The sequence below is a fragment of the Topomyia yanbarensis genome, chromosome 3 (genome assembly GCF_030247195.1).
Source record: "Topomyia yanbarensis strain Yona2022 chromosome 3, ASM3024719v1, whole genome shotgun sequence".
In the NCBI taxonomy this organism is placed as follows: Eukaryota; Metazoa; Arthropoda; class Insecta; order Diptera; family Culicidae; genus Topomyia; species Topomyia yanbarensis.
Window position 1 is genome coordinate 423,257,861 of NC_080672.1, and position 18,755 is coordinate 423,276,615.

Consider the following 18,755-nt stretch of genomic DNA (forward strand, 5'->3'; position numbering starts at 1 on the left):
TAACGATTTTCGGCTTCACGGATGATGTGGTGTTCCAAGTAATCGGACAATCGCTAGAAGAGGAGACACTCGACACGGAGACGATTGCCCATCATAAAACAGAGTTGATGATGACTAGCAGCCGAAAGACAGCGCGGTCGGAAAATATATCATCGATTTGAACTTTTAAAGTTACGATGATTATGTAAGGGGAAGGCTGTGAGAGCAACCACAGCTTTGCTTGAGGCGCCAGTGTACTGGGCACCACGAACCAGCGGAAATCGCTGGACCGAAGCATGTGGGCAGACTAGTTTCACCGTCAGGAACAAGATCGAGTAGGTCGAGTGAAGCACCAGCGGTGGGTTGTCGAGTTTTCAACGAACCGGAAGCAGCGAACCAGAAGCTACGCTCCATCCGGTATCGCCGAATTGTCCTCGCCAAGTACTGGTTGGCCCTTTGAGTAGGATTTATGGACTATGCGAGTAGATTGCGACAAAACTGGGAGCTAAATGACTCGCGCAACAGGCATCGGTATCGGGAGAACTTCCGACGAGGAATTGAGATGGCTCGCGAAAACAGGAACTAAATGGTTCACAGAAACGGGAGCCAAATGGCTAACGGAAGTTCACCACTGCGATTAGCTGGATATGTGTTCGGAGCTAAACCGCTCTAATGTATCATTTTGTCTTAAGACTGAATCAGCCTCCCTACGATATAACGCTTCGATGCAGTCTCGTGGAACAAAAGGAAGGAAGAAAAGTGAGGACTGTTAGTAGTGGTTAGGCACAAAAGTGAGTCCCACCTAGGGCCAATGCAGTTTTGAAGCTATTTAAGCATACTATAAAACATACAGACGTTTTCAGATATCGACGAACTGAATCTAGTGGTATATGACGGGTGTAGCTTAAAAAGTCGAGTTTCAGAGTGATTGCACAGTCTTCCTTATATGAAAAAGGCAAAAAATGAACTGATGATTGCTATACATTTCATAAATCCGTACGACTATCAAATGAGTTTCTCTGATGTGGTTACCTACTGCGCAACAAGATGGAGAAACATGCAAAGATTTCGAAGATGTACACGGAACCGAGCCGAATTACTATCATGTACCAAACAAACAAATCTACAAGTCTTCAAGCACAAGCGATAAACCAAAGCTGATGTTTCCACTAGAGTTCGAAAAAGTATAGTATGCACAGGATGTACGTTCGCCAGGCTACTGTATACGAAATACGCAATAGAAAAAAATATCAGAGAAAACCATATCTGAGATGAATAATTACATTGACGCACACTTTACCTTTGGATTCATTCCAGAATGTTTTCCAAAAGTGAAATGTTGCAATCCTGTTTCTGTACATTGTTACCGAGCATGTTCACCTTTGACCGATTTTCATACCTTGTGTGTACAGTCGGTCCATGTGCCGCCACAACGGAACGAAACCTATTCAAGCAACCAAAATTTAATACCTTAATGTACTCTTAATTCTTAGAGAACTTTCAAGCTTTTATTGGGATTTTAGAAATTGCACTGTTCGGAAAATTATTTAAAACGAAAACTTTAGCATCCCTTTCCTATGTGAACTTTTGATTGATTCAGTAATGTTTGCTTGAATTTTTCTAGTAAAACAAATAGCTCAACCTCGAAATCACCCTGCGGAAACACCCCACGAGAACAATCGAAAGAAAATGTAAAAAGAAAAAAAAATGTGATTATTAAAATAAATATTTATTTTTTGTTTGCCCCCCCCTTCAGAAAAAAAATTGTACTTGGACATAATTTTTAAAAAAGATTTGTAATGGCCTTAATTGATTCTTAATTCAAAATTTTTAAAAACACATAGTTAAGTATTACTCTGGTTCAGAATATTTTTCCCAACTAACCCTTCGTTTCAAGGTGGCGAAGATGAGTTCACCAAATATTGCTGATTTGTTTCACAAAGCAATGAAAATGAAAAACAAATAAAATTTACTACAATTTAAGGTAAGTAATATTTCGCTATAGGCTACAATTGAAATGTTGCATTCTACTAAATCGCTTAAAATGATGTAAAAAAGTTATTTGCTGCAGATTTTACCTAATCACTTCACTGTTAGTGGTGCTTATCACCAGCTGCACCAAGGTATGGCAGATTTTTTCTAATCCAACTGACTAGGTCAACATTAAACGAGTTCTTCCGGTGTTGTTGCTACTCCTGCAACGACCCTTGTGTGTTGGGTAGGGGGTTGCTCCCTGTTTTACCCTTTTGTTGCGACCTCTGGTAATGAATAACCGACACCACATAGTGCTTCCCATGTGATGCCGCAGCCCTGCCTCCTTTTCCTGTTAGTTGTGCTCGTGCGACTTATCCTCCACAGTGAGAGTAGCTGGTGCTTTTGTATTCTTGGCACTTGGGCGGGGAAGTGAAATACTACACCAGATTAAACCGATAAAACCATTCTCAAACGTTAAAAATCTACAGCTTTCCTTTAACGTAGTTATAAAAAGCGATTAAAGTGCTATTAAATGCCGAGCAATCGCTTTGATTCCAATTTCTGTCTCGTTCCACTCAAAATTCACCACCCCCCAGGTCAGTGAAAATCTCCGGGTCAAAGCATTTCCAGAGGTGGCAACCCTAATTGCGAAAAACATCTCAAAATTATCCCAGTAATGAATTGAAACTATGAGACAATTTTCACAAAATTAGAAAAAATGATTTGTGCCTTTGAGGGTTAATGTGACTCCCATGTTTGGAAATCAAGTCAAATGTGATAGCAATTCATCAATACAATACAAAAAATATACATTGCACATTTTTAAAAAACTTTTTCACCCTTATTCTTGTTTACGACGAATGCAAGATTCGTTCGGAAGTGGTTTGGATTCCCGTTTACGACAGCAAAAATCGAATGGGCTAACTATTCGTTCGAATCGCTTTCGAACGAATCTCGCATTTGTCGTAAACAAGAATAAGGGTGATTATGTACAACAAAAATGTTGCCAAAAACGGAATCTTACTGTATCACGTTTTTCACTAGATCGGAAACAACCGTACGCTACCCTGGAGCAGCTGAATCATTTCATTCGAGATATCTAAAGAATGGGGTTTGCGAAATGCTCTGCAACGAATCCAAATTCGGACAGTAACTCCAGCAGCTGCGTTCAGTATATCGTCTCAATCGCAATGGTAATTACCATCCTTTTTGGTATACTTACTATATATCCATATATACATATATCCAAGTAAAATCATCCAAAAGAAGTTGATGTTGTATAAGCTGAGTGACGAAATGTCGAATGGTTCAATGATATTTAGTCCATTAAATCGTCAACTTCTGTTTGAGGACAGGTATTCATTAAAACAAATCCACTTTTTTTATTTCTGTATTCCAGGAATTTTCCAGCAAATTTCTTATTTATTTGCCGAATCCCGGGAAGCCGTTGGGAAATGGAAGCTCTAAGTCGCATTCCAAAAACTAGGGAAAACTAACCTCCGACCACAACCTGTATCGGCCGATCGCAATGCTGTCCTGTATCGGGAAGTTGTCCGAGAAAATGTTCATGTTCCATCTCGACAATTCGGTAAATCCAAATGGCTTCTTGTCTGATACGATTGCTTTGCGTTGCGCTCAAAATTCAAGTGGACTATACTTAAAAGGAGCAAATAGTATTAGTGTTCTTGGATATCAAACGTGCTTGTGTTTTAGTTTCAATCGATGTTCTCTTGTAAAAGCTGCACCAACATGATCATTCCCCTACTAACAACCTTTTTCTCTATTTGTTGTCTGAAAACATATTGTTCGCATGGTGTCTCAACCGATATGAGATTTAGCTATATAGGCCTTCTCCAGGGATTCATTTTTAGGTAAATGATATGCCTTGATTGAAGACGACGAGCGATCCGGTACGACTATCATCGCCACAATCGAATATCTCTCTCTCTTGTATCAATTATGGCTTTTTTGGCTACCTTGATGGGAAAAACCTCTCAATCGCACGCAAAATCACTTCCTCTTTCTCTCTCACAAAGTATTGCACAACACCGCAACCTATTGATCCAAACATCAAAAGCCACGCTGCTACCGCGGCGACTCGTTCGACGCAGCGAAAAAAAACGGAAAGAGGTAAGCAACGCGCATCCATCTCTACACCTGGGCCCGGTGGAAGAAAGAAAAGGTTGCTGCGATTATTACGGCGCGACCAATGAATGTTGGGAAACAACAGAAGGGAAACAAGAAAAGTACCAACATCTTAGGAGGGCTCTACCTACTGGCCCCTGTGTTGGGTTGGGAACACACAGAAGCGAAAAGGTTGGCGGCGGCTGTCATCAATTCGCGTGAGAAATTTTGCTTTTTTGAGGGTTGTGAATGACGCTTAGGCAAAATCTGAAGGCAATTAAAACAAGTTTTTTTGTTGTGCGGATGCTGCTGTTGGTTTTTTTTATTGCCATTCATAACTACACAAAACAACCACACACACAGGGAGGGTGTGATTTCGGTTGATTCTTATCAGTTAGAAATAATCTGTCTGTACTTCTTCACTATAACGTGAATTGTTGGACAGAAAGAAAAATAAGTTAGCAAGTATGCAAACATCGTATTGAGAGGGGGTCTGTAATTAAAAGAGAAAAGAACAATAATTAGATAAATGTGAGACAGGCGGTTTAATATGGTGTTAGACGCGTTAAAATGGTAGTCAGTAATAAAACAATAACTAATCATTACAAAAGTTAATAAGTCCGAACTTATATGTTTGTTGATCATCATATTGAGTTTAAGGATTTGTATACACGTAAGTCGTTTTTTACGCGGTTTTTGACTTAGATTGCTTATAAAATTTTAATTTCGCGATGCGTATCCCCCGCGTAAAAAACGACTCTATGTAGATAATTAAAAGAATCACTCTTACCTGTGCTATTATAGTGATTGCCAGAATCTTCAAAATGAATTGTTTCTGAAAAATAAGCAAAATACGCATTAATACATTTGGCGTAGTTCAAAAATGTAAATACATTTTTTTAAACACACTGAAGATCAAACATTGGAGAAAGAAACATGACACATTTTTGGCAAATGGAAAGACAATTGCCGGCAATTAAAAACCCAACCAAACCTCGTTAAAGCAGATCAGAAATCAAATTTAGCTGATAAATTAAATCACCGATACAAGGAATTCACGGAAGAGATTCCGTGTTGAGACTTCAAATGGGAAATCTGGAAGCTTGTGAACATTCAGTGTGTAACAAAACAAAAATCAGATTATGTTAATAATCATTCTCGGTGCCTGAGCATTAGGCAGTAATAGCGTATATTAAGTGTAGCATCATTTTGATTGTTTTGAACAGTGAAATTAAAAACGCAAGTAAAGCCAATTGAACTTACCTGTGGCGAATCAACACATTTTTTTTTGTATTGGGAGATACAAAGCTGAAACGAAACGAAGTGACTGTTAGCGAAAATTAAATAATCAATCGGAGTGTGGTTGTTGTGTGTAATTTAAGATCAGTTAAATAATTTATAATCAATGGGATTCTTTAGTCTATCTTGCGTTAAAAAACATTTCATCACGAAAATGAAGCCTACTACTGAAGTAAATAGTCGTACAGATCCCATCCACTGATAACTGTATCAAGAATTGTGTTGAGAAATTTGGTACCCAGGATGTTGTAGGGGGGCAACTGTGTTAAGACGGACACTGTGGGTAAGATGGACAAATTGCGATTCTTCGAAAAATTCGTTTGAATGGTATAGATACTGTAACTTTTACAAGATTTCAAATGATTCCGCAAGATACTGCTATTATTTAATACGCGAATTATCAGGAATTTTAGTAAAACATTTTTTTTTTCTCAAGAACGCGCTCATTGATATAATTTTTGACACCAGAAAATAACGATTGAAGGTGGGTGAACGGAGAACAGTGAGTCTAGGTATGCAAACTAGGCTCGATGGCGGATCTAAGACATAGTGTCTCGATCATATACATTTGGAACAACATCAGATGTTGTTTCAAACTGTTCTCAACTCCTATTTGACCGCTCTCACGACGCCACCCATGTTACGGATTGGTAAGGTCAAACTGGAACCGAGGGGGGTAAATTAAGGTTGTCTGGCGTATTCTCGATGGTCACATCATTAGCTTCTGCATTAGAACCGTCAGATAGTTTTAGTTGATTATAGAATTGGGGATTTTTATAAATTTTATATATATTATTTTTCCTTCAGGTAGTTGATATTCGAGCTTGTAGAATCCCTTGAGCGTCTCATATACGAGTTCCGACGGAAATTGAAGATTCGGTGAAAGAAATCTCTTCTACGAGACGGTCGACCGAGGGCGTCGAAATGCCGGAAGAGATGAGCAGTGGTAAGCGAGTTTTACAAAAGGGAACGAGATACTACAAATTATTCGATTCAACAAAGCTGAGAAATGTTTCCAAATATATACTACTAATGTCATACAACTCAGCGCATTCGCCCGAAGGTTGAATAAGGTTAAGAATTCCATTTCTGGGATATCCCTCAGCCACGTGTACAAAGTATAAATTCCTTTACGTGTGTTTCTCTCATTCAGATTGCACGTTCTGCAAGGAATACTCGTCCATGAAAGAGAATTTTCGTAGGAATCCGGATCATCTACGTTCGCTGGCTATACACACTATGCACGTCTCTTTCATATTGGGATCACTGATAATGAACTATGCGTGTATGGCAAGGGTTACCATGACATCGAGCATGTTGTTTGGCCATAAAATTCCTTAACAGTTCGAGCTAGATCACTCAACACATTTTTTTCTTGTATTGAGATTCGTGATATCTTGGCCAACTGGGATCTGACATTCATGTCGCCGATCTATTATTTTGTAAAGATCGTAAATATGCTGATGTTAGTTGTTCCTTAAGTCAATTAATTCTAAGAAATTGAACCTTCATATTTTCGGTTTCTCGCATATACCAGCTATCGAGTTTCTGTTGCACAGCTGTTCATTTCGCATTCAGCGTAAACTAACAATGCTTGCATGGTTCTCTCTTACGCGCACCGATAAAAAATTATGTTATCTCCACTGGCCGGTTAAGTAGGATAATGAGCCTGCTTTCGTCATGTTTCTATTATCATCCTACCTATTTGAAGCCGTTGGTTGAAGCAGCGTCTGCCATCTTTGTTCAACGCATTGAGTCAAATGGTAGGGCAACATTAGGTGCATTCAATTCTAGTTTTCAATCACGAGCATTTCACCGTTTTCAGGACCTTTGTGTTATTACCTTAACAAGGAAACGAAGCTGTTAATGCTAATTTGTACGTACACTGCTGGCCAATAAAATAGGTGTGTGATAGATTATTTTGTTTTTCTCTCAATTACGCATACCAATCTGCAGCAGTCTCAATCACACCTACCGCACACACAAGCCTTGGTATCTGTCAAGTTACTAGTGGGTTGTTGGCGCTGATTATGTTTGCAATCTTTGTCAAGATGTAAAACAAGACTGCCACAGGCTTTTTTGTGTGGTCAATATAATAGGTGTGTGAAATATATCAACTGGTTATTATTTTACTCAATACCATTATATGTTTAATTTGGTAAAGTTTGTATTCTGCGTGCTAATCAATGTATTTAAATGTTGAATAAGTCAAAGATTTTTTATAGAATGGGTCGAGCATCTCACTGTACTCAAGTGGAACGAGTTTTGCTAAGAAATTTTGTTAAAGAAGATAACACGTATAAATAAATCGCGAATACACTTTGGCATTCCGAAAACTTCTTTACAAATGCCTTAAAACCTTTGAAAAAAGAAACACGCAAAAAAAACCAAGGAAACATCTACAGCAACTGAGCATTGTATTGCATTATTAGCGAAATCTGATCCATTCGCGTCATCAAGGACTATTACAGCACAAATTGGAAATGTGGTAAGTCCGAGAACAGTTCGCCGTAGGCTGTAAAACTCCAATCTTCCAGAAATAATTGCTAAAAAGGTTCCACTATTGCGAAGCAAAAGACTTCGCAGAAATATGCAATTTACTTTTCAACACCGTTAATGGGCATGGTTCAGAAGGAAGCAAAATATGGCGACATATCCTTCGGAGGGACGAATCAAAGATAAACCTGTTTTCCTCCGATTCACAACGAAACGTTAGACGTCCAAAGTGCAAAAAGTTTGATCTGCGATACACGCAAAATAAGGTAAAGCACGGAGGCGAGGACAATGAGGTTTGGGGCTACTTTTCGTGGAATGGCGCAGGTCCTATTTTTCGCAACACCACTATAATGGCAAGATTCGAATGCAAGTCTAAAGAATGGACATCCTAAAGGATGTCATGCAGTCCTATGCCAAAGATAACGCGCCTTTATATGGCAGCTTCAGCAAGATATTGATCGAAAACACACATCGAAGTATGTAAAGGAATGATTTCGGGATAATAAAGTGACTATAATTTCGGACCCTACCAATCTCCTGTCATTAATCCCGTAGAAAATCTACGGAATGTACTTAAAAAGATGTTATCCGGTCAAAATTTCAGAAATAAGGTTCGTTTGTGGAAAGCAGCTTAAAAGGAATGGTACACTATGCCAACGGAAACTTATCAGAGTTTGAATGACTCAATGCCAAGGCGAATGGATAAAATTTGGTTGAATAAGGGAGATTACACAGGCTACTAGTTGTCAAAAATATTAAAGTCTTAAAATCATTGGATTTGAAAATTTTTAATGCAATGGATTACAATACACCTATTTCATTGACCAGGTGCTTTTTTGGATTTCATGGGGAAGAGAGAGTTCCTGTAAAGCATAACAATTAATTTACAAATAAAAGTGTTCTTTTTCATATTTACGACTGTGCCTAACTATAAAATATTGGAATAAAAAAATATTTTTCGAGAAAACTCAAAATTTCATGTATTTTTATCTCACACCTATTTTATTGGCCAGCAGTGTATTCCAACGATTGTAGACCGAGTAATTAATGAAATAATAAAGAACCCTTCCTAATAGGGTGAAACTAGGCACTTTAACCTATAAAACAGAGTCGGTGTTAGTTCTTTTATATGTAAAGTATAATGTGCAAATCTAATCAGGACGTGACTTTTTTAATTATTCACGATAATACAAAGAATTGTAACTGAGCTTATCAAGAGAAGAGTTTAACGATACCTAATTGTTGTTTCATAACTTGATAATTCCAATGAAAACAAAAAAACTGATATGTTCGAAAGACAAAATATCAACCTGATCTAACTGAAAAGTATGAAGTGAAGTTGCTCAAAAAGGTTCTATCACATTCGCCCGAATGACATTCGCCCGAAAGTCATTTACCCGAATGACGTTCGCCCGAAAACCATTTACCAGAATGGACCACTCGCCCGAATGTCATTAACCCGAATACCACATTCACCCAAGCATAATATAAAATCGGTAATTGTCTAGTTTAGTGACTTTAGTGATAGAAGTCCTTTAATGCGGTTTTTTTTGTCAAAAGCCCAACCAAAAAAAAAACCAAATCCGACCGGGAAATGTGAAATCTTTAATCAAAATTTGATGAACTAAACAATAACAAGTGAGCTTATACAGCGGAGCTAGCGTGATGCGGCTTGGCCGCATATCCGAGGCCAAGGATCCGAAGCGGCGCAAAGCCACTGACGTCCCGTTGGACGAGGCGTTGATCCACCCGTCGTCGGAGTTATAAGCAAACCTGTTATCCTCTCGTTTACCCGGTTTACTCAAACATAGGGGCTATAGCTAGTTTAAAGCCGACTGAGCGGCAGCGAAGTCGGACAGTGCACCAGAAAGCGATGTGGCGTAGCCACATTAGGCAACCGTACACTGACCAATGTAGCTATGCGACATCGCTTTTAGGTGTACTATCCGACGTCGCTGAGGTTCCGTTACCAACGCCACAAATGCTGTTCAGGTGCAAACTGATCCATATAGGGCGCAATTGTCAGCTCAAACCGTGAAATCTTGTAAAAAACCGGACAAAATAATAAGAAATCTTTCGGAAACACCATCGATCGAGGTGAATATATATTAAGATGTTCCGTTAACGAATTAAATCAATTAAATTAGTAATTATATCATGCATGGTTGAAGTCCATTTGGCACAACACCGTTAGTAAATAGTAGCTCATAAATGTTATGTGGCGAAGCTAGTGTGATGCGGCTTTGCCACAATTACCGAGGTCGAGGAACCGAAGCGGAGGTCCCTACTCGGCAAACCTGTGATCCATTGGTATGCTTGGTTTACTGAAACATAGGGGTTGATTCCTTCTTTAAATATGAGCAGTTCTTTGAGTTTGTATACCAAATAGCCCTCGCAATCAAACCGGTGATCCACTCGTTTGCCCGGTTTACTCACACTTAGGGATTGATTCCTTCTTTTAAACATGAGCAGCTCTTTTCCCACAATTAGGGGTCGATTGCTTCTTTCAAACATGAACAAATCCTTGGATCTGCATGCCAAATACGTTTGCAAAGAAACAGTTGATCCACTCGTCTCCCCGGTTTACTCAATCATAAGGGTTGATTCCTTCTTTCAAAACAAGAGCAATTTCTTGAATCTGTATACCAAATAGCTCTCTACGTAATATTGAATTTCGAGACAGCTGTGATAAATGTTGCTAGAAGAGCTTCTCCCGGTGCTGCCCTTCACGGATGATTCTTCCATCTAAACCAAATTTTTTTCAGAAAAATAAAGCAACTTGGTCATCAGACAAAATATTGGGAAGATCACCGAATACAACTAATTTACAAACAAGTTGTTGCCTTGGCTTTCTTGCCCCATCAAGGTATTCCAATGGCACTCGAAGAATTGAGGAAAAGTTGTCTAAAGGCTCTCGACGATTTTTTGGATTACATTAGTAAAAATTGTATTCTCGGTAGGAAGGAAACTAATCAAAAAATTTATCGATAACCGTTCTTTGCCCCCCACTTCGTGGTCAGTTTTCGAAAATGTATCGAAAAAGGTTCCTAGAACCACCAATAATGGAACGGCTTGTTAAGCTGTGGAAATTCTATGGTGTGTTGAAGCAGTTGCAGCTTGAAGAGAAAAACCCTAGTACGTATGTTTTACGTACACTACAAGCGGTACCAACAGCTAAAAAGTCTAAAAAGAACTCACGAAAGGACCTAAAACTGGAAACCCTAGTTAAATCATACAAACCAGGTGATTGGATTAACTATTTGACTGGTATAGCTTTAGTGTCAATTTCTTCATATCATCAAATGTAATAAAATTTGTATTTCATCTTAATAAATTAATTTTTTTTGATTGACATTTCGATGTTTTTCGGGTATATGGAATTCGGGCAAATGTCCTTCGGGTAACTGGCTTTCGGGCGAATGTCATTCGGGCGAACGTGACAGAATCCTTTCCAATACCACTTTTGATGTGACGATTTTGTGCCTCATTTACACATCCATTGTAAACATTTTTCAGTTTGAAATTTTTTTAGTATCAGTTACTATATTGTTGGAATGTGATCTCAAATCACGGTTTGCGTGCAATTTGCGAGCAATGCATCAATCGATGAGTCGAATTTGCTATTTAACCTTGAGGTGTCCGTCTTAGGCACAGTTCCCCTAAATGAGGTTATAGTTGAATTTCAGTTTTTACTGCAGATCAGTGGACGGTTTTACATTCTTTTTTCTAAAAACCTGGTAAATACTTACTTTTACATAATGCTTTTGATATCTACTCCATTCCGAAGTCCTTTGCATTCTGTAACAGAGAAAAAAGGAACATTAAAAAAAGAAATCCTTTGGATCAAACAGTTTATTGACTAGGCTTTAATTTCAGTTTAATATTTATAATCAAAGGGATTCTTTAGTCTATCTTGCGTAAAAACATTTCATCATTGATGTAAACAGTTAGCAATTAAACTATTATCGAATACTTACATTTATTGTATTGAGAGAAACTTTCTGATCCATTTAGAACTGCTTTACAATCTGAAAAATAAGAAAAAATAGTATGGTGTCCTTTTAGTCGGGATATAATCTTGTACTCTTCTGTGTGGTATATTTTCACTGATTATATCAGTAGGGGTAAGTTATAATCAACAAAATTCAGTTGAAACACGGTAAACCGACGAGCGGTTATCCATCATTTATGAAAATGTATTATTTATAAAATATAGATCGTTCGAATACTTACCAATGAGAACTTGAATTTGATTTAATCAGCATACGATGTATAGCTGCAAAGAAAATATCACATCTTATTAGAAAACTGAGTCGGTAACAATTTAATTCAAATTTATAGAAACTTCGATCAGTGCTAATACAACGTAGTTTTAATCAAGGTTGTTCGTTAGGTGTCCAAAGGTCTTATTTTTAGCAAATCATCATGTTAATCAAATATGAATACTCTTAAAAAAACAGAAAGCTCACCTTAAAAGTACATAGACGGTTAATGAAACATCTGCAGATGATTCACGTAATCTGAAAACTGAAAAAAACGTTTTTTTAAATCCTCGTTTAGAATGACTACAATGAAAATTATTTGACTAACAACATCAGCGCTTTTAACGTAGTCTTAATCAATGGAATTCTTTAGGTGTCCAAAGGTCTTATTTAAGCAATTCATCATAAGAGACAAGCAAGTGATAGGAATATAGGAAATGTTTCTCACCTTTTACTTAATACAACGCATCTTGGTGATTATAATCTGTAATAAAAAGAAAAAAAAACTTGTACTCTTCGTTTTGATAATTATTCATATTTTGGACGAGAAATGTAATGTCAGTAACTTATTAGTGATTGGTAAACATAAACGATTCTTAAGTGTCCAAAGGTCATAAATTTAAATCATCACAACATAAGAAAAAAAAAAACAGAAATATGGAACATTGCTTACCTTAACACATCTTAGAACGCATATCGCGTTCGAATATCTTCCAGCTTCTTAGCCACCTCATTCGGCGTCCGTCCCAGATCAGTTGCGATACTCTTCTGCTTAGCCGGATCCATCGAAGTAAACTGCTCGCACAGATCCCCATCCATAACATTCTTCACCGGATAGTAGTAACTCCGGAAACTCAAATGATCTCGACCGCACAGCGGAGGATTCTCATTACGCATATGCATCTCCAGATGCTGGAAAAAATCGTAATCCTCCCGACTGGTGAACGGTACCAAAGCTCCAACCGTTCCACTCATAGTAGCATAGATTAACGACTCCGATCCTCCCGGAATGAGGGTAGCTTTCTGCAACGACATAATCGTTTCCCCCAGATGGAATGTGCAAATGTTTTCCGCCTTCTGAGATGCACCATTCAGCAAACCACGATCCCATAGTGCTTTATTCCCAGTTGGATCCTCATCCACATCATCCGACACGGAATGGGGTAGACGAAGAATGGCAACGTTTCCAAACTTGTCAGCGGTGCCAACGGTGTCGTAATCTAGCAGCGTTGAAGCGGTCAACCATCGCGGATGGGTATCATCGGCGAAGATAATCAACTGATTCTCAGTTCTCTTGTATTTGACGCAATAGATTGACTCCTGGACATCAGAGACAAATACGCGCGATCCCATGGCAAGGATGTTTATTATCTGATTAGGAATGTGCTTGTTTTCGCATTTCCTCAGTAGCTTCTTCTTGCCAAGATCGTAAATCCTTAGGACGCGACCGACGCCAACCAGCAAGCGACCTTGGAAGGAACAAAGTGCTCCGGGAACATCATCAATTTCCGTCCTGTGATAGTGTTCCAACTGATGCGTTTGGTAGTCATACTTGTACACATCGATGAACCCACTGGCAACGATCTTCGGATTCATCTGGAAATCCTTCGCTACACCAGCCACGACGTACCACTTCTGATCGACAGAAAATCTAACCAGCGCCATCGACATAACGGCTTCGTTCTGCGCCAGCTGAACCTTCGAATAGGTGTGCCCATTTATCGGATCCATGACTCGAATCTGCGAAGCCCACATTCCTGTACCAGCCTTGGGTGCGGAAAAGGTATCCTCCGGCAGTACCTCATTGATGAATGCATCTGCCATCTCGTTTGCTAGTTCCTGTTCATCCTCACCAGCAGCTTCCCGCATTTCATCGGCCATCTGCTTCTTGCGAACATTCTTCGTCTCTTCCGTGTATGCATTGTGATCGGTTTCACTGATGATCAACTTGCCCGTTTCATTGTGGATAAGGAACCGTTTCGGTGTGTATTCCAGAGGGAACGTAATCTGGTTAAACACGGCTCCCAACTTTTCTAATGCCAAAATTCTGAGGGTATTGGTAGAAATGGCTACAATACCTTCCGAGCATTGTTCGCTGGAGAAACCAGAGGCATATTCGAGTGTCTCATAGGACAGTGGCGTCAGGTGGAATCGGTTCTGATAGTAATAACTTAACCAGGTGCGACTTGACATAGCCAGAACGGCTTCCGAGCCCTGCATTTTAATTCGGAACAGCTTGACAGGGCGTGAACCCAAGTATCTCGTACGGGTGTCTGCCAAATCTCCTGAAACCGGATCCAGCACTGTCCTCAGCAAGACACCGTTCGTCAACCCTATGTTCAGATAGATACACCCAGCGGTAGATACGGTTCCTTCCTCCGTAGTATCACCCGTTCCCATCTCCACAATACAAAGTGACTCCGCTGATGAGGGCAAAGCCTGCATCGAACGAGGCGACAAACAATCGCTGGGATCAAGCGAAATAATGCGAACCGTGTTGTCTGCCAGACCGACTGCCAGAAACCAGGAACGTTGTTCTCCGGCCGGAACGGAACCCAGTGCCATGCACATCACATCGCTGGGCATCTTTTTACGCTCGGTATACTCGTTCAACTGACCGGTCTGAAAGATAAGCGATAGTTTAGTGATGGACTAATAGTTGACGAATTGCTTTGAACGAGATTAACGAGTGGTCAGCACTGCAGGACACCGTTTTATTCTTCAAAACAATTCTGATTTTAGGTGTTCATCATGAAAGAACTTTACTGTGACCCCAAAACCCATCATCAATTACTCACCGGATCCATCTCAAAATACACCAGCTCTCCACCGGACAAAGCAATCACAACCTGCCGCTGGTTGACGGCACACTTATTGATGGTCTTCTTTCCGGGGGCCTTCCATTCGTTGACTCGCTTGTCTGCCCGAATGTGCCGAATACCTTCGGGATAAACCTGAACCAGTGCATCATCTCCGAGTGCGGAACAGCACAGTGTCGGCGTTGTGCCGAGGAAACCACTGTCTGTCACTTCTTCCACCGTGTCACCAATGCTCAGCACAAGGGTGGCATTCACGAAAGACACGATGATGTACGCGTCGAATTCGTCTGCAACGAGAACGGAACGAGCATTTTTGAGACGGTTCAACCAATGTGAACGGATATAAAAAGTTGCCTAACAAAGTGATCATAGTTTTGTGTAGTATCATTTCCGCTATCGCTTGTCTTACCTATTGGCGAAGATTTTTGGGGAGGAGTTGTGAGCTGGTTTGGCAGATTCGTAGACCGTTTTTCCCCACAGAGATTCACATTTCAACTCAACTCAACCACGACCGTCTGGAAATGAAGGAAAAACTGGTGTTTGTGATATGGTTTTTGTTGACTAGTTGCTCTCTATTGGAGCGTTCGAGAATATTGTTTTCTTTTTTGAATAAGTTTTAATCAAAACACCAGCTTTTGTGATTAGTGATTCTGATCTAATAGTGCCTAAGAAAATTCCTAAAGCCGACTGATAAATCCATAGTTTTAGTTGTAGCTGATATGGTTTATCTACAGCGATCAGAGCCCAACGGACAATACGCCAAGGATCAGGAATATATCAACTTACGTCAACTCTCGGTCGGCGGACCGATGGACAATTTATTCTACGACATTGGGGTGCAGTGGCGCATTGAGTGGTGACACCAATCCCCGATTTCGGAGCCGAGGCCGGTCTTCTTTACCCCCGAAGAAGTTCCAAAGACCAGCCGGTCCAGGTGATGTCGATTTTTAACAAATGGAAATTTTATCAGTCAACTCAGATTAAAAAATACTATTCAAAAACAAGACTCACCATCCACACGCTTCTTCACGGTCCAAACGGCATTCGGATTACCGGGCAGCTCAGAAACGGCCATCTCCGACACTTCCAGACCATGTCGTAAAACTCGTATCGATGATCGTGGTCCACGTCCGCAAGCCAAGTACAGCTGCGGAGTATCCTCGTTAGCTAAATCGGCAACCTGACAACTCAGAATTGGCGCATAGGAATGAATCTCATCGACCATAACCAGATTTTTTAGCGTCCGAGGGGCAAAGAAGAAAGTGTCTCCCTCTTCCAGCGGCATTGCCGAACTGAATTCAGGCTCATCATCGTCATCACCGAGGTGAGCGATTTGATAAAGGTAATGATTACCAAAATCACAAGCCACAAACAGAAATCCGGTTTTCAACACGCACATCGCCGTCGCTGGCGGGACGGTGTCAAAATATTTCAACTTTATCTCCGAGACTACGTCGTCATCCGTTTCTAGCGTGACCTTGAAGATATCACCCTGCTCGGTTTGAACCAGGAAAAAGTACATCGACTTTGTTCTGTGCGTTGCCGAGCAGACGAAAATCATGCCCCGTTCCGGATCATCCAAATCGTTTCGCCGTCTTGGAATGGGACAACGAATATCATGTTGGTCCCCAAGATTCTTGTATGTTAGATAATTCTCCGAGCAAATCAGTACCCCGGATGGTCCATCATTTCCTCCGGGAACGGAAATTAAAAAGTTGGCGTGTTCTTCCAACGGTTCCGAATACTTTCGAACCACGTGATTCAGTCCAAGATCTAACTCGTAGAAAGTGAGCGTCTGCTGTGTTTTAGCTGCCGCCTCTCCCGTTGGATCCAAATCAGCCTCTTCGTAATCTATTTCCAAACAAGCAAACATCGGATTTTCAAAGCCAACATCTACGCCAACCATGTGATAGGTAAGAGTGCTTGATTTATGAGCTTCCAGGGGAGAGGAAATGGTCAAACGGGCTTCCGAATCTCGATTGAGAATGTATACTAACTTCTGCTTTTCGATTGCCCCTATCATAACAGCACGACCCTTCGGATCGATCGCCAGATATTGACCGGGAACAATACGACGGCATCCAGACTTGCCAAACGTTTCCTGGTGAACTTTCTCCAGCTGATTTTTAGCCGCATTATATTCTAATATAACAATTCGACCGGAATCGGAACCGACGACTGCGTAATCTGGGAAAGAAAAAAAAAACCATTAGGATTTCCATTTTTAGACCAAGAAAAATCAGAGCCATAAGCTTAAATTGTACCATCAAAACGTGTGCAAGTACACACAAGCAGTAATCGCACGCCTATAGTCGAATGGATTTACTATCCCTTGAATTATGACATCTAGCCCCAGACAAAATGGGCGCTAAATGTTAACCTATATTTCAAGGTAAACCCAACGGAGTTTTTCCAACATTTTTTTCAGAAACAAAATGTCCACGCAGGTTTCAATTCGAAGCACGCTTTAGTCACGCTGCGAAAGCGACATGCGAAGTTCATTTTTCTCTTGGCACTCGATTTGAGTTTTCACCCATGATCCGATGGAATCAATGCTCAGGGGTGAAGCAAGTTGTGCCGTACCCACCCCGTATGCCCTCTAGTAACGAGATACTAACCTTTCGTTCCACCGGTCAGCCGGAAGGACATCAGCGAACGGATTACGCCGAAAATTTCCGTCTGCAGAAGCGTATGTACCTTGCCGGTGTTCGGATCGGGTCGAACCAGTTCCAAACTTTTGCCCTTCGAGAGCAGGATCTCCTGCTGCTTGGTACCGGCAAAACAGCCATGAACCGCGTGGGTTATGCCGGTGGCACGCTGCAGTATGAAGTTATACAGATACATCTTGCCAGTCTGGTGATTTTAACGGGATGTTTGCTTTTTGCTAACGGACTTGCTCACCTCACCGATAACATCTAGAAATGGTGTGAGAAACAAAATGTCGGATGATTGAGGTTAAGTTTTTTTTCATTACGCAGAAAACGCATTTTTTGTGGAAAATCAAATTCGTTTTTGTAATTTACACATTTAGGAACTAATCGTAATTTTGAAATAGGTTCAAAATACTAATTATTATAATATATAAAACATGCTTTTTGGTTTTTCGAATGCCAAAAAACATTACAATGCATGGGCGAAAATAAAGCAAAAAATGGACACTGAAGTTAACTTTTTACGAGAATCCGATAACTTACCAGTCCTTTACCAAAAAAAAATATTTCCATCACATTTTGAATATAAAAAACTTGCCTTTTACAACTTGCCAACTCAATATGAAACCCGAAACTACTTGCAATCCACGTTTGCCGACGACTGACGAAGAAATGAGCGAAAAGTTGAAGCCGGAAAAAAGATTCGAACGTTGCGCGCTCTACCGATTAGGTCAACTCAATTGTAGCTCATTTTGTGTTATGGGAGAGGGGTTCACTGATGACAACACAGCAGATGATTAAATATTAGGGTGTCTAAAAATGGCACTGTGGTTGGGAACCTGTGAGCTGACCCAGATAGAAAATTACATTACCTGAGAAGAAATAATAAAACAATACTTCGAGAGTGCTGATTCAAATGGTCCTTAGTGACAAATGTAAACAAACTGAGTTATTTGCAGCACAGCATGTGATTAAAACATATCTAAAGAATACCGAAAATCAGGACTACCCAGTATTTATCAAAATAACTCATTATACCCAGTATTTATCAAAATACCAAGCATTATATAAAAAGTCGCCAAGTTTTCATGATCATATTTTGAAATTTTGCACTTGAGACCATTTAAATTGAAAGGACATATGTGTGAAAT

At 40.1% G+C, this 18,755-nt stretch overlaps 1 protein-coding gene across 3 annotated transcripts; it reads right to left on the reverse strand.

The window, feature by feature from the left end:
- Positions 1–5,340: 5,340 nt before the first annotated feature.
- LOC131687667 (splicing factor 3B subunit 3) lies at positions 5,341–18,285 on the reverse strand. 3 transcript variants are annotated; one of them, XM_058971765.1, is made up of 11 exons: positions 18,148–18,285; positions 17,572–17,868; positions 15,965–17,140; positions 14,933–15,240; positions 12,808–14,756; positions 12,583–12,618; positions 12,342–12,399; positions 12,106–12,148; positions 11,850–11,900; positions 11,622–11,670; positions 5,341–5,385 (listed from the first exon to the last, which is right to left on the reverse strand). In XM_058971765.1, exons 2-5 carry the CDS (start codon positions 17,795–17,797, stop codon positions 12,819–12,821), a joined length of 3,648 nt encoding a protein of 1,215 aa, XP_058827748.1. In that variant the 5' UTR covers positions 17,798–17,868; positions 18,148–18,285; the 3' UTR covers positions 5,341–5,385; positions 11,622–11,670; positions 11,850–11,900; positions 12,106–12,148; positions 12,342–12,399; positions 12,583–12,618; positions 12,808–12,818. The 3 variants fall into 3 exon arrangements, with proteins under 3 accessions (XP_058827748.1, XP_058827747.1, XP_058827749.1); XM_058971764.1 differs by having other exon boundaries at positions 18,203–18,282; XM_058971766.1 differs by lacking the exons at positions 5,341–5,385; positions 11,622–11,670; positions 11,850–11,900; ... (2 more) ...; positions 12,583–12,618; positions 12,808–14,756 and adding an exon at positions 15,363–15,468 and having other exon boundaries at positions 15,103–15,240; positions 18,148–18,282.
- Positions 18,286–18,755: the final 470 nt, after the last annotated feature.

Excerpts from the sequence above, each read along its gene's own strand:
- LOC131687667 (XM_058971765.1), bottom strand. The coding sequence starts at position 17,797 with ATGTATCTGTATAACTTCATACTGCAGCGTGCCACCGGCATAACCCAC. Across the intron at positions 15,241-15,964 it reads CGTGAAGAAGCGTGTGGATG|ACGAATTCGACGCGTACATC; the intron begins GTGAGTCTTGTT and ends TTCTCGTTGCAG. Across the intron at positions 14,757-14,932 it reads TGTATTTTGAGATGGATCCG|ACCGGTCAGTTGAACGAGTA; the intron begins GTGAGTAATTGA and ends CTTATCTTTCAG.